Source organism: Opisthorchis viverrini, assembly GCF_000715545.1.
Source record: "Opisthorchis viverrini unplaced genomic scaffold opera_v5_262, whole genome shotgun sequence".
Classification (NCBI taxonomy): Eukaryota; Metazoa; Platyhelminthes; class Trematoda; order Opisthorchiida; family Opisthorchiidae; genus Opisthorchis; species Opisthorchis viverrini.
This window is the reverse complement of record NW_008751916.1, coordinates 66131-82090: the sequence shown is the minus strand read 5'-3', so window position 1 is coordinate 82090 and position 15960 is coordinate 66131. Positions and strand designations below refer to the sequence as shown.

General features: G+C 45.0%; 1 protein-coding gene across 1 annotated transcript in view; it reads left to right on the top strand.

Moving 5' to 3' along the window:
* T265_09155 (hypothetical protein) overlaps positions 1–15960 on the top strand; it is a gene marked incomplete at both ends in the record, with an annotated part of 30197 nt that overhangs the window by 8940 nt on the left and 5297 nt on the right. Inside the window, 3 exons of the mRNA XM_009175161.1 lie at positions 3823–3881; positions 3920–4111; positions 4156–4391. Of these exons, the coding sequence (XP_009173425.1) occupies positions 3823–3881; positions 3920–4111; positions 4156–4391 (487 nt within the window). The remainder of the gene's footprint in view (positions 1–3822; positions 3882–3919; positions 4112–4155; positions 4392–15960) is intronic.

Below are 15960 nucleotides of genomic sequence, written 5' to 3'. Positions count from 1 at the left end.
TAAACAGTGGAATCTTCGAGATCAGATCTTATTGCTACAAGAAAGGCCATACTAGCAACTAGCGACTATGGTGGTGCACACAGATCCCTCGAACACCGGGTAATCAGGGGCTTAAAGAATGACAGAGAACCGGGTGGAATTTCGAAGGCCCAGGAGATGGAGAAGGCTTTCGCTGCAGGAAACCGCTGCGCCCGGTTTTAACTGATTTGATCAATGGGTCAAAACAAGGCAGATGTCAATTAGACAATATGCGAGAAAGACTGGATAGCAATTCACTTCCTCAGTCGCCATCTTCAACGGTGAGCTGAGCATTTCCAAGAACAGTTCGCCTGGTATCCTCCAACAACCGCTAGAAGAACCAAGCGGATCAGAATGGAGTGGTGGCACCAACCCACCATCAGCAAGTGAAATCCAGCGTGAGATTTTAATCTTGAAGGGCATCAAGGTACCTGGCCCGGATGGTCTACACCCCGTGCTATTCAGAGAAGGTGGCGAGGTCCTGGTGAACATTCTAACAAACATGCTGCAGAAGATTTGGAACGGAAACAGAATACCAGCTCAATGGAGCTCCTCGACCGTCATACTGGTTTTCAAAAAAAGAGTAAGAACGTCATGTGGAAATCATCATGGTATCAGCCTGGTATCCCACGCATCTGAGTTTCTCTCCGGCATTATTTTGGGCAGGTTGGTGGACTATGGAGAGAGATAGATTCGTGAGAATCAAGCTAGCTTTCGCCCTGGTTGAGGATGCATCAACCGTATCTTTACCTTGAGACAAATCCTTCGACAGCGCCTCTACTTCAGACGTCCTACGTTGGTTGTTTTTCCAGGATTTGAACGCTGCCTTTGATTCTGTCGATCGTCAGCAACTTTCGGCTGTCTGGCGATCAAAGCTGTCCCTTCCAAATTTAATTTCCCTGTGAGGACATTGTATGCGAACTCCCGTGGGCGCGTACGAGTATACGAGATGCTCTCGCTTGAGTCGAACACGTCCAGTGGTGTAACACAAGGCTCTTCTCTTTCATCCCTCCTCTTTAACTTTGTTGTTGATATGCTGCTTGAAATTTTTCTGCCTGCCTCTGAAACCTCGGGAGTCGAAATGCTCCCGGGACGTTCCCCCACAGACATTGAGTATGCAGACGATATTCCTCTCCTTGGTTCAGATCCTCCCCAAATCCAAACGATTTTAAATCACCTAAATGACTCTGCCACACGGTTTAGCATGCGCTTCACAGCTGCTAATTGCAAAGTGCTGCTACGAGACTGAGTGGGATCAAATCCACACTCCATGCTTTCAGGTGAGTCAATCGAAGTGGAGATAAATTTTTGTTTACCTAGACAGCGGTATAAGTTGCGGTGGACTGGCTGGAGATCGAAAAGACCAGGGCAGCTTTTACTGATCTCCGACGTGACGCGAGCTTGCCTGTCAGTGGAAGAGTTTACACTGCAGTGGTGCGATCCATACTGCCTTATGGATCAGAGACGTGGCCCATACGCGCAGAGGATGTACGGAAGATGTCAGTTTTGGACCATCGGTGTCTCCGAAGCATTGATCTGGTCTGGTGGGAACATTGGCTTAGTAGTGCTGAGGTACTTCACATGGTCTTAGAAAGAAGGAACTCTCACGCTTCATAGGTTGCGCTGGTTGCGGCATGTATTCCTCATGCCAGAAGATCGTCCTTCTCACAGAGCTCTTTTCTCCCGGCCCGGTGTTGAACGGAAGCGACCAAGTTTTGGACAGTGTATAAGCGGGCAACGAAGTACGAAAACACTAACCAGAAAACTTAGTCGGGTGGGCAACTGCCGCCTTCCTGGATGGGGACCTCGGGACTCAAATCATCAGTGGTTAATGACAATGGAGGAAATTACCCAATCACGCAGTAAAGAGTGCTCACGCATCAAAGCTATCGCCTTCAATGACGCCACGAAGAGACTGGACCTTACCGTGGTGTGACGGTTTGCGTACCTCAGCGATTCATTGAGCTATACTTGAGAGTGTCCCGCGACACTCACAGAGTCTCTCATACCAGGTTGGTCAATGGTTAGGGGTCTGACGAACACAGTCTCTTGGCCCTCCAGGTTGGGGGTTGGAACATGTGGCGACTTGTTCCGTAGAAATGGTAATGCATTTGCATTTCCCGCCAAAAACCGCTGCCTTGCGGTTAGGCTTTTGAGCCAAAGGCTTTGGATGAGGACCCTAATCGTCCTCCTGTCTAGGTGTGGGCGCCCTGGCAGTATCCCAGCCCACGTACAACCATGAAATGCACATACACAAATAAATTCATGCCACATCGGCCGTCGCGTGGTGACATCAGCCGGGTCGCCTTACTTGCTGCATACAGCAGGGCGGGTAAGCGAAAACAGGCTACTGCTGACGCCTCCCTTCTTTCTCCTTCAAATACTTTTTCTTCCCCCTCTCCCCACTCCATTAATAACTCTCTCCTTGTAGGCCCAGCACTTAGGACTGATGAAGGGGTCAAGCTGATCCCCTGTAGTTACCACACCCACTGCGTGCCCCTTTTTTGAAAATGGGCACTATCACCGGCTCTCCCCAGTTGTTTGGGACAGACCTTTCCTCCCAAATGCAAGCAAACAGATCGGACAAACGCTGACCGGGGACTTCACCCCCGTCTTTGAACAGTGTGGGTGAGAGATCATCCGGACCAGGAGCTCGGTGGCGCTTGAGAGAACGTATGCAGTCGTAAACCGCCCAGGCCGTAAGTGGTTCCACGTTCATCGTCCAGGGTTCCACCTCACCTCTGGGCTCTAGATGAGTGCCAGCTGGTGGCCACGACAGCTGTTCGAAGTATTCAGTCCACCGATCGAGGCGTTCTTTGTTCGAAATGTTCGTTCCATTCTGATTCTTGATGGCTTTACTCACAGGTGGTTTCCGGGGACCGGTCACACGTATCAACTGAAATAATCTTCGGGCGTTACCGACTTTCTGTGTCCATCATACTTCACGGTTACTCGCAAGCTCACTTTCTCTTGACGTTAAGGTCCAGTCTCTTCGTGACGGCTGGACATAAAAGAAGCATGCTTTCTTTCAAACAATGCCTCTTAAATACTGCTGATGCAGGTTCCGATCACAGGATATCACGAGGAAACAGTGTAAATAAGACAACAATAGGCCTTAGGTGCTCTGGTACGTTCTGTGCCAGAGATCATTAACCTCAGTGTTTGGATATACTCATCGGACTAGCGGTGCCAGGCAATCAGCAGCGCTATTGTCGATTTGTTGTCGTTCTTAATCTTCAACCAGCGATTCGTTTCTTCTGTATGTCCCTTCCATCCCACACTTCCCCCTTCATAAGCTACGGCGACCCGAAGCACTATATATAGTTACGTGCGTCATGATTACCAGGCTGTGAGGAAATGCGCTATCTGTCCGAAACGATGTTTCAAGGTGCTGGTTTAGTTGCCTTATTAACTGCCCATCATTTCCTTTAAGAACATTTGATGTTCACTTCGGAATTGTTTGAGCCATCTCTTCTCGATATTTTCGTGCTACCGGGACAGTTTGGAGGTGTGGGAACCGAATAGCCAAGTTGGTGTGCTCTCTAGTGTAGGCAGACTGATACTCTTGTCTGCATTGACCGTCAGTGTTGGGTTTGCACTCAAGAAAGCACAATGCCGCTGATTTGAAGTATCCTGCCGCGTGGTGAAATTATGAAGAAGGGACAGGAACCTCTGATTCAATCTGCACTAGAATACCTTTCGCTACGCAGTTTACTTTTAGAGGATCTTTTGAAAAAACGGATTTGGCATCCCATCCTCTTCCTAATGTGACCTGAGTGCGGATTTCTTCCCCTTTTGTTTTAGACCTTTCGTGCGCCCTTTTAGATCTGATCAAATATCCTTCCCAAAACCTTGGAAGCATGGTAAGTAGGTATTGCTTTTTCCCCGTTCACTTCGTTAGCTTGTGCTCGTAATAGGTGATTTCCACATCCCTGACAGGAAACATTCCATTCATCCGGCGTTTAAAAACCTGCTGGCTCCTGGGAAGATACAACACATTCTGTGTACGGGGAACCTAACCACAAAATGTATGTATGACTACCTGAAGCTTATATGCGGCGATGTACATGTAGTCAAAGGTGAATATGATGAGGTGGGTTAACGAAAATTTGATCTTACGATGTCGATCATCTCTAGGGTTTGGACTTCCCTCACACCAAAGTTCTTAGTGTGGGCAATTTCAAAATTGGCTTGATCAATGGTTACCAAATAGTGCCCTGGGGTGATCAGCAACGACTGGCGATGCTTCAGAGACAGCTGGATGTGGACATCCTCATCTCGGGGCATACTCACCAATTCGAGGCCTACGAGTATGGCGGTCGTTTTTTTATTAACCCTGGTTCGGCAACCGGTGCATTTACTCCATTGTTAAAGTGAGTTTTTGGCTTTATTGAAAAATTCGTTTGAAAAATGGCGTCTGTTATGCTTACTGTCACTCTTTTCCACAAACGCATTCCATACTTTAAGTGGTAAATTCAATCACTAACCATGCCTTCGAGTTTCAGTGCGGACTGTGAGGAAACTGCCTACCACTACCCCCCCCCCCCGTGAAGCTGTTTTCCTTTTAGCCGTAGAAAATGGGAACTAATCAAGTGGATCCGGATATCATCAGACCCAATTGTTGTTCATACAATACTGCGTGTTATTCTTATTTGGCAGGTACACGGTTAGTTCAATCACCACCTCATCGTTGTATTTGGAGGTTTCATTCAGCCTGTTGGCAGTCTGTTAGCACCACATAGAAAATAGGATATTGGGCTTTCCTTACTCATGTGCTTCACACCTGCCCGTTTATGAGGATCTGGTAACCGTTATTGACTGGGGGGGGGGGTTTTAGCGTGATGTTTCCGCTGTTTTCCTTTTAGCCGTAGAAAATGGGAACTAATCAAGTGGATCCGGATATCATCAGACCCAATTGTTGTTCATACAATACTGCGTGTTATTCTTATTTGGCAGGTACACGGTTAGTTCAATCACCACCTCATCGTTGTATTTGGAGGTTTCATTCAGCCTGTTGGCAGTCTGTTAGCACCACATAGAAAATAGGATATTGGGCTTTCCTTACTCATGTGCTTCACACCTGCCCGTTTATGAGGATCTGGTAACCGTTATTGACTGGGGGGGGTTCTAAGCGTGATATTTCCACCAGAAGCTTGAACTTATTGTGGTGCGACGATATGTCTAACTCTAGAACTCATCGACCTATACTGGAGTTACCATCATGACGCCTGTAGAGTTCCTCATGTTAGCTAGATTAATCTTTAGTGAACACTGTGGACCCGGACATATGTGGCAACGTGTTCCCTTATTCTTGTAATGTTGGTGATAATGATGACGCTTATTTGGTTCACACCGGTGGTCACCTAATGACAGGAGCACGTCTTGTGCATACCTTAAGAATTTATCTTCTGGAGGAAGCGAGTTTTTCGTTGAAGCTTTTCAAGGATGCCTCAGTGTTTATCGAATAATTCTATCCCTGGTACTAGTGTACTCGGAATTCTCCACTGGTAGATAGTGTGGTTTCCTCTGTTTACACCACAATATCGGAATCTGACCACTCTATATTCATATTGACAGTTTACTCTCCCTCCCTGTCACGCGGTACTGTTCGCGATGGGTGACGTCGCACACATTTACACAATAGAAATTGGAGTCTCATAGCACCAACTTATCTAGATTTCATGTTGACGGTGAAGGCATGACTTACGAAAGTTTAATGGACATCTTCCGTACCATGCTTTTGCGTAGGCTCTAGGTGGTGTTGATGACCATTAAAAGTTAACTGAACCTCTTGACACACTGACGAATGTTGTAACAACTAAACGCCCGAGTTGGCCTCTCGTGTGGTTAACACTGACAGCGAGTAGATTTCACGTCCGTATATATTTCAGCTGGTATTTTGGACTTCCAAGACTTCCTGGATAGATAGGTTGTCTTTGGCCCCATATGTAGCTCGGTGCCATAACCATGGTCAATGCATCGACTATTTGGTCAGACAAAGGCAGTACTCCATAGGGAAACACCATCGAAGAGACGGGTTTGTACTCTCCCGAGAACCGAAGGGGGACAATCTTTAGTCCCCCCAAACGAGCAGATTCTTTTCAAGGTGAAGCGCTACTAGATGAAATGAGGAGATTGCTGTCTTAGGTACTGACGTTTTACCATACCATCACACCGGTGGGCGCTCATCTGACGGGCTTGACTTTGCTTGGAAAATAATTTAACTTAATCTACGAACATAACACCGGAGCATATCATAGTTGCAATACCCTCTCGATGCCTAGCCGCCGTGCTACCCGAAGGAAGCACGAGGGCTGGGATACTATGAGATTGCCCAAACCTAGATGGGAGTAGTCGGGATGCAAAAGTTGGGTTCGTACCACAAACCCCCCGATCAGTAAGTTCGCGCCTTAACCGCTGAGCTATCTCGAGCTTGCTTGACGGCAATTCATAGAACAACGCGTGATAACTGGGTATTTATCGGATTCCAAATGAATACAATTGTTCACCTTGTTCACACATAAATACTGATTCCTGATGACCTACATAACACCAACTGACGACCAGTGCGATATGTCAGTCGGAGATGTGCAACAGCAAGGAATTTTTGGATCACCCACCTCAACTAAGGCGAAGTAGTTCATCACACATTTTCAAAGTTGTTTGAAATATTAACCCGTTGACCAGAAATTTCACCACCTCTGAGTAGAACCTTCGACATGGTTCTTCACTAACGCTCCCTCACGAGAAAACGTCTTGCTGTTTTCCATGTTGAGATGGGTACTTTACCGCGTTATATCACGGTCATGGTAATTCTGTTTGCCAGGATCACTGGCTTCATACTGACTGTTACGGTAGCAGTATAACGCCAAATGTTCTTGTAATGACTTATTCCCACTGATTCATTTATGCGTTTGTGATCAGAGTGCTTCTTTTATTTACCCATTCATCTGATGGCAGAGATCCTCAGCCTTCATTCGTTCTTCTGGACATCCAAGAAGGCGTTATTCAGCTCTACGTCTATACTCTCGTAGATGATGAGCACAAAGTTGCGAGGATTGAATATCGGAAACCAGTCCGAACTTGATAATCCCAATCGAATCGGATTTCCCAATGCACGCACCTGAACCTCCAATCTATCTATATTCCGATCAGTCAAACGAATTTTTTCTTTCTTACTTGTGTATCTTGTTCAACTGTGCAGTATTGTGATTATGCCTTTATTTTCCCGCATACAATCAATATTCCGCCGTGTGTAACGATTTTGCTGTTATTTCATCGCGTGGAAATTCTGCATATCATAAAAGGCTTCCATAAAACTCCAGCAGGGGTAGCTCGATATCGGTCCGCTTTATATTTGAGTTTTGCCTCTGATTTGCCGGTGCACGGGGGGTATGACCCATGGTGTCAACAATCCATTAATTGGTAGTTCACGTGAACGCATTCGGAGTCACAATGGCCCTTTACTTGGGACGATCGTCTGGTGCTTGATGGTTTACTCTGGCTAGTGTAGGCAGCTATAGATTGTCTGATCGAAAAAATACGCTTGTCCGTTCATTGTTTAACAGTTCGCTGAGTTCGGCATTGGTTTTCGAACGCATCTTCACTACAAAAGAAGGTATCATCAGTGGGCGGTTGATTGGACCTTTACTGCCCTCTGCGTGCATTCATATAGTACGTCTAACCGCATCCAACCTCTTCAACGTGATGACTGATTGATGAGGAAAACTGCAAACCAGTTACCATGCTCGACAAGCAGGTGAAAACTGACCGAACTCAACCTCGCTGGTCCGCTTAGATTAATATAGCTGGTTCATCTTAGTTATTCCTATTGACAGTCCTTCAGGCTGCGAAGTGTCCTTGAGTTTGAAATTAATGCAGCGTAACTTGTCTTTTTGGGAACGCCGATCTTATCAAGTTACGGTGGATTCGAAGTAGTCAACGATCACCCAGACTGTAGTAAACCTTTAAACGGAAGCCTCTTCCCGGAAAGTCAAAAAATCGTTGTCAGTTCACTTTATGAAGAAACAGCATCCACGCTATCACTTCCAAGCATTTACCGTCAAGGAATAGTCACCTAGAAATACTACTGACGGCAAGATTATTTAATTGTCCTACGCGCGCCACACCTGTGTCAGTGACATTGAAGCTCTGTATGGGGATCAGAACAGAGCCAATCACAATAAAGTGACGCCATTTTGACCAACTAAAGGAAGTTTCTGCAACCAGCACCGTGAGTCGATCAAAGACCGCGAGCTTTTTAGATGCTGCTACGAGAAAGAATAAGCTGATGATGAGCCCTCTTCCGTGCCAGGTACATTTTTGGCCACTAGTATTATCGATCAGGTAACTGTTTGACGTAGGAGTCACTCGACCATTCAAGTTCGTGACCAGCTAGTGCGCCGGTATGTGACCTGTGAACAGTGTTTCAAGATTTCTCTGACGTTCAGAATAGTCTGAGAGGTTTTCTCCGTTGTATTCTCAAAAAACCTTCAGAGTGTTATGAAACTTCCACAAATTCAGTTTAGCTCGTTGTCTGGGATTGAGCAGCTTGTTACCAATGTTTGCACAAGGCGGTAAAAAATGGAAGTGTGGTTTCCAAATGTGCTTATCCTCTATAAAAACCACGTTCATCTTAGCGTAATCGTCATGGGGGCACGTCTCCTTAGGGGTCAAGCGTTTGCCTTGGTTGGATTTGTGGTTCCGTCCCCATGGTAGCTATAACTGCGACACCACTCGTGCACACTTACCGCATTTTTATTCGGCCCGTTCCAACAGGCTTCTCTAAAGGTATAATGTCACATACTGATTGGTAATACTGTTCCAAATATCACTTTCGTCCACAATACATTCATTAGCAAAAACGTTTTTAATTCGATACCTGCATCTAGTTCAACCGTAGAAAATCGGAAACCAACCGGCCGTCCTACAGTGTAGAAATACTCATATCCCTTTCACCGCATAATCCCACAAGGTTCTGAGGTCCTCTTCATGCTATCTGATAATCACGTTTCGTTGGCTCCCAACCAGCTTTAGGTAGCTAGAACTGAGTTGTCTTCTTCATCGATCTGAACGACCTTCGCCTTGCTTTCTTGTGGAACATGAAACTAGTCTTCATTACGACTCGGTGTGAAAGTGCAATTCCTAATTACAAACGCCATGCTAGAAGTACCACTGAAGACGGGTGTGTAAACATCATACCAGTGGCGTGTGCGCATATTCCAGGTTCTACCTCCAAAACCTGATTTGTCCTCTAAGCCACTCTCTCCTTAATATCGTTTTACCGCAAAGGCCGGAGCAAGTGGACACCGAGACCACACCTTGAGGGACAGTATCGGAACACGTGGTACCAAGTGGTAACGATAGCTCACAACTCCCAAAATTTATTCGTTTATGGTGGGGTTAAATCTTGCGCGTACCACAGGAGTGGTAAACCGTTGCGACGCAATTAATACAGTTGTTCAAAGAATCTGCACCTTAATGAACCTCTGTTATTCGCGGTTTGTCAATATATGACTCCAATTAACGGCTAAGGTATTTGTAATCCAACTACCCATGCAGTCACTTTGATCCCGCTCTATCATTCCCTGTCAAACATCCTGTCTATCTGACCTTACTCAACTATGTCCGGTGCAATAGTGAAACGGTTCAAACTAAATGTGACAGCAACAATTGTAGATGATGTTCTTGATATATGCATGTGTGCGCCACGTAAACACTTACCAATTGGCAATTCCAGCCTCTGAAAACAGACCACTGTGCGCCGGCACGAGCTGTTTTCTGATCATACTATACTGCGCAAACGGAACAGGTTGTAATATGACACAATCGCATTCAAGTGTGCGGTCACCTCTGCAGTGGCTACTGGATACGGGTGACGGTGTGATCCCTGCCCTGAAGGTTCAGATCCGTGCGACGTACACGCAACTGGAGCTCTAGAGGTAGGGCACCGTGGGGGAAAGGTCAAGGCGCATAGAACAGCTATCATAAAATCAAGCGAAATTACGAACGTGTGTTATTGGGAATCAATGCGCTTTATTCTGTTACAAGTGGGAAGCTCGCTTATTAATTAGGTTGGCTATGGGAGTGGTTTCTGTCGAAAATTTTCCATCTATTTTAGTTCGGAAAGCGGTCACTGAGATGAAATATTACATGAGAAGCATCTACGATAAACACAGAATTCCAAAGGGTCCTGTGCCTGTAATGAATCTTTCACGGACACCAATAACATCATAAACCTATACCTCTAACAGTGAGGGCAAATCGTCCAAGACCAGGAAGAGAAAATTTTGGTTCCTTTGAGCCCATATAATGGAACTGTTGGAAGTTGAAACTGTGCAGTATGGTTCCTTTTATTGAATTCCACCGAGAAATTGGAATATATCAGTTTGTTACGAGTAATCTGTTCCTACAGCATGAGGGTGCGAAGTGTGTCTACCGAAGGAGGCCGATCTGCATGACTGTCCGTCATTCTCATTCTGAAGAAGGTCTATTATATCTGGCTGACCGATAATACTAGTCAAGTCAAGAAGAGCCTTTTCTACTCAAATGGAGAATGGAGTATGTCTGTAACTGGTTGATACATGCTATGTCTTGTCTCCGTGCGGTGTCCTGTAACCTAAAGCGGTAACGCCAACGGGGCCCGAAGTACCCTATATATGATTTGTTTAAATGAATAAATAAAGGGTCAGTCACACCTCGGTTCAGCCGCCCCTGACCGAACGGTTTATTGTTCGACCGCTGACCGGAAGGTCGCGGGTTCGAAATTCTGAGTTTCGTCTGGTGCGCACTGTTTCTGATTGTCAACAAAAATGAAATAGCTGCACATTAATTCTCTACCTTTACCATAGATTGTTTTCTTGGTCAGCACGAGATTTCAATTGAAAATTGACCGAAAAATCACTCAACTATGTTACCGTATCCACTCTACTTAGGGTGAAAAGTAATTAACCGTTTGGGTAGGAAAGGCCTCCTGCATCAGGTGTGCACGTCGCTGTCAGAATAAAAATAGCTTCATGACGTGATTATCATTTTCGAATCAACGTGCGACTGATTCAAATATGGGTGCAGGTGATCACATCTGGAAGCTACCAACCGTCTCACATTCTCACAGCTATGTTAACAGCACGAAGTTCCTTATTCTGCAGATCCCTATTGTCCTGCCATGCGACCGGCTCCACTGACCGCATGTTCACTCGAACGCATGGGTGAACGCTCTCCAACCTGGCTTCCTAGTGTGTTCACAAAATTGACTAACAGTGAAGCGTCATTTGTGAGGTGCATATTTCCCCCACGATTTAATCTGTTTATTAGCAACCAGGAGGGAAGGCTGGGGATAGAATCCCCGGATTTGATGACACCGACCGAGGGAGCATTCAATCTTGGTTCAGCTCATCTTGAATTATGCTTGAATCACTTGATATCCGTGCTTACTATAGTTGTTCTTGTTTCCTGAATATCCAGACTTGGTTGTTATGCGCGTCTAACGTATGGTGGGTAGAAGTGTGTGGGTATTGCAAGAGCCTACCGGTGAAATAAAATGGTCCACTTCGAGAAAGCAACCAATTGTATTATGTGTGCATGTAACAACAGCCTTATGTGTTCGTACAAAACACACCGCGTACACTGTAAACGCACGAAGCCCAACACTGTTTACGGGCTCAAGATGTTCAAACGCTGTAACATCCGAAAAGTAGCAATAATTTCTTGTTAACCGTCGACTTACTATCTTGCACAGTATGCGCCCACCGGTAACATAACTCGCATGCAAATAACAAAGGAGGGATACGGGACGAAGGAGTCACCGAGTGGGTGGGAACCCTGCCGTACCACGATACGTTCAGACTTCACGTGAAATGAGGTGAGTACCACTGTAGACCACGTGTTCGATAGAAGATTCTGACCTTCCTACAACGACTTGTAAAACCTGACTGATGGTTTAAACGTCCGGTTTCCTTCTATAGCATACTAAGTTTGGGGCACATTTCCTGATGATACTTTGGCTACACTCGAAGCTTGTATGGAGCAACAAACGTTACACCTGCCGCCATCAACCTGTGTAACTGTAGCTCGGTTTGTGCATCATCTTCCTTATAAAAAATGCCGACCGTGGACGTGTGGTATAGTGTGATCCTAATTATTACACCATTCCTGTCTTACTTCAATTAACATTTTTCCTGCTTGGACAAGATAGGTACCTCTTGACATAATATCGAACATCAACCAACGGAATGCGCCCGCTCACCCTTTAATAATAGAGGCCTTCAAGTCCGTATTAATTTTACATATATAGATATACACACGCCGGTAAAAATATTTGCGTTAGTTGCGGGTAAAAGTAAGAAGACAAAATAAAACGGAAGCTGAAATAACCTGAAGTATGCCTTTTCTAGTGTTGCTGTTTGTTGTTTGAGACGAGCCATGAGTAAACTAACACGCTTCTGAACAAGTGACACTCAAACTTATCGAGTTCTTATGAAGTTTGATTCTCCTTGTTTTCATTCGCAAATACGAATAACGCATTAGCAACAATACTAACAATAAATTCAGTAACAGTAATAAAAACCCAAGCCATTTCTCGACGATTTTGAGTAATTTCCGTGTGCTGCATACTACAGCAGGTCAGGGGAATACGCTCTCGCGATATAGTGAAATGCATGCACGATTGAAACAGCAACCCTTCCCATTTGCCTGCGTGTTCATTGGTTTCCAAACTTTTTGGTCTGTGTAACTTACCTGTCATGAAACCAGAAATTTCCCGGGAATTTTCAGCGTCTGAAGAAAACTTGGACATAGGATCCTACCATTTTTGGATATCTTGAAACAACCCCAAGATTGCATAAGCTTGTCAACTTGTCGAACTCTGATTGCATAGATTGCGGTGGAGCGCACTCATACTTCACTTTTGATTTTTCGCCGTCGTTGGTTAACAGGTTGTTGGGTTACGCGGTGCAATCTAAAATGTACTTTGTGAAAACGGGGAAACCCCATGGTTTGCGAGGCGACCGCTACAGTACATGACCTACTCCCGGCATTTAAGTAGCTAAACGAATAAATCAACTTTATACGTCGGCTCATCGTTGTCACGTCGGTAACTCATATCTCCATATACACGTCAGCGTTTAGTAACCAAATAAGTTATCGCTGAGAAGTTATCGGCTTGTTGCAGAAAATTTACGAAAGCCACTGAGTATCGGCGTCCGTCAGTAGCGAACACCAATCGCTCTTCTTCGCTAGACGCCTTCGTTAGAGACTGGTTTCTTTGTTGATGAAACGAAACCTCAAATTGGACTTATACCCTTATCTACATACCATCTTGATTTTGACGGGAAACGCACTTGGAAACCAGTTGAACCTCTCTTTTATGATGTTCACCTCACCATATTAAGTTAGCCACAGACGTTATAAGGGGGATTAGAGTAGTTACAAGCCAGTGATGGTTGCGAAAGCAACGTACCCCCACGTGACTCAAAAAATTTAAACGTCACTCGCTCCTCGTACAGATGAAATACAAGCCTGTACGGTCAGGATTTTTCCTCCTATGGTGAACAGTCTCCATTATACAGATTTCGGTCATATTAACCCAGTAGTTTGGTCTCTATATCGAGCACATTCATCCCAATTCGCATCAATGCATGTAGTTTCAAATTACATCGTTGCTTTGGATCCATCTTGGGGAGAATGGAGCAACATAATAATCCAGTCCCACCATGAATACATTGGACTTTTGGTACGGTCACAGGCAGGATTCCAGTACAAAACCGACCTTGTCACTGAGCTCGACCGAAATCACACTACAGAACACGCTAACAATGCGTCGTGTTCAATTCTTCGAACAGAGGGAGAATACCATGAACGTTCTTACTTAAACGGTAAACAGGCAAGCGAGACAGACCTATATGCCGTCGCAGTATAAGAATCGTATGTCCCCAGAATAATTCCATATAAAACTAGCTTATTTTGCCAAAAAAAATTTGTGGCATGCTGACAGGAAATCATTCTAGAACGAGTTTGGAACCCCGTGCAGAGTGAATATCACGTCGTCCGAATGTGCTCGAAAGATGTTCATCGAATACTCCACCTCTGGTTTGCGAACAATTCAAATGCTGCTAATAAGCTCGTGAACTTAGGACAATATCATTCTGCAAGTGTTATGACGCAACATATTCCTCCGTAGAATGTGGCGAAATCATGCCTTCCGGGAAAATGCTTACACTGAAAACAGCTGCTTTTAGTCACAGGGAATGTTCCTCAAAACATACAAAAAAGATCTGATCCAAGTAAAGGCTGTGTGTGGAAACACAACGATGCGAAACTGTCGATCGATCTTTGCCGTCGAAGTTGATAAACTAGCAATTCCGCTGAAGCCATACTGTCGGATAATGAATGTCGCTCAAGATAAATCTAATCAATAGAAAATTAAACTTAGGACAGTAGCAATAAACATGCATTATTTTGCCCCGATTGCATAGTAGCACTAAGTGAAACGATCGCAGGGGAGAGATGGACCAAGTGGTTAGAGCGCGAATTTACTGACCGAAAAGTCTGTGGTTCGAACTCGATCACTGCCTCTCGACTTCCTCTGTCTAGACTTGGGAAACCTGGCAGTATCCCAGCCCGCGTGTGGCATGGCAGCTAGCCACCAAAAAGGTGCTAAAGCTGACGAAGACGATCGTGAGCGAAGCCCTCTAAGAGTAGGTGCCTTTTGGGAGTTGCTAACTCCATTCAGTTCGGTCACATCTGCTTGTAATGCAGGTACCTATCGTACGTTTATACACGGCTGCATTGAAAATGTCCTCAAACTAAGCTAACTCTATCCCAATTTGTCCCTGTTAGGCGAAATAATCAGAACTACCCCAGATTTCCTATGTAACCCCTGGGATATCCAACCAATTGTGTCCAATTTTGATACCTGGATTAAAGAGCTTACTCGAAGGTACAACTGGCTCCCAAATTTGAAAGGTTAAAAATTTTGGGAACACCAACATGCTCATCGGTGGTAAGTAAGTCCGAGCCCGCTTACCACCAAAATAACTTGAGTTATCAGTGCTAACTATCATGCTTTCTCGCACCCTAACGCCATTTTTCCTAGAATCAATTAGGCCATAGTTAGAACTACTTTGGTGGGGGTCCGCGTCCAAGTTTAATTTTCCTCAGCCTTCCGTATACTTGACCGGCTGAGTTGAGAATAGTGGTGACACTATAACGGACCAGAAATACATCACACCAATAGTTGGAGGTGCTTACCAACAAAACTGTCAAGCAAACACTTGCGCCGTCGTCCTTATTCTCCTGCTCTTAATCATTACCCCATTATGTATGTCCGCCTTTGTCTCTGCACCTCATTTACCCCAAACTATCCGCTTCAAAAAGCTGCGGCGACCCAAACCACTGTACACAGTTCTAGTTTGTCAAACCAGAATGAACCGAATTATGAGTACGGTCGTCATTTCCTCTCTCAAAGAACGGATGCACATCGACCGACTACAACATGCTGCGGATATCCTAGTAAATAAGCTTTCAAAACTCAGAAACACGTGTTACAGTGACAAGTAGTTGTCTCTGTTCTTAAGTTTCAAAGCAAACCCAGCTTCAACAACAAAACTTAACACCTAGGTTCTGCCTGCTGATCATCGGTCACAGCAGTACACCAGTGCGTTGGTAAGGCATTGGTTTCCAAACTGTTTGGTCTATGTAACGTATCTGTTAGGAAACCAGTGTAAACCCATCAAAAAATTTACCGAAAATGTCCAGCGCCTGAAGAAAACTTGGACATAGGATTCTACCATTTTTGGATAACCTCAAACAACCCCAAGATTGGATAAGCTTGTCAACTTGTCGAACTCTGATTGCATAGATTGCGGTGGAGCGCACTCTTACTTCACTTTTGATTTTTCGCCGTCGTTGGTTAACAGGTTGTTGGGTTACGCGGTGCAATCTAAA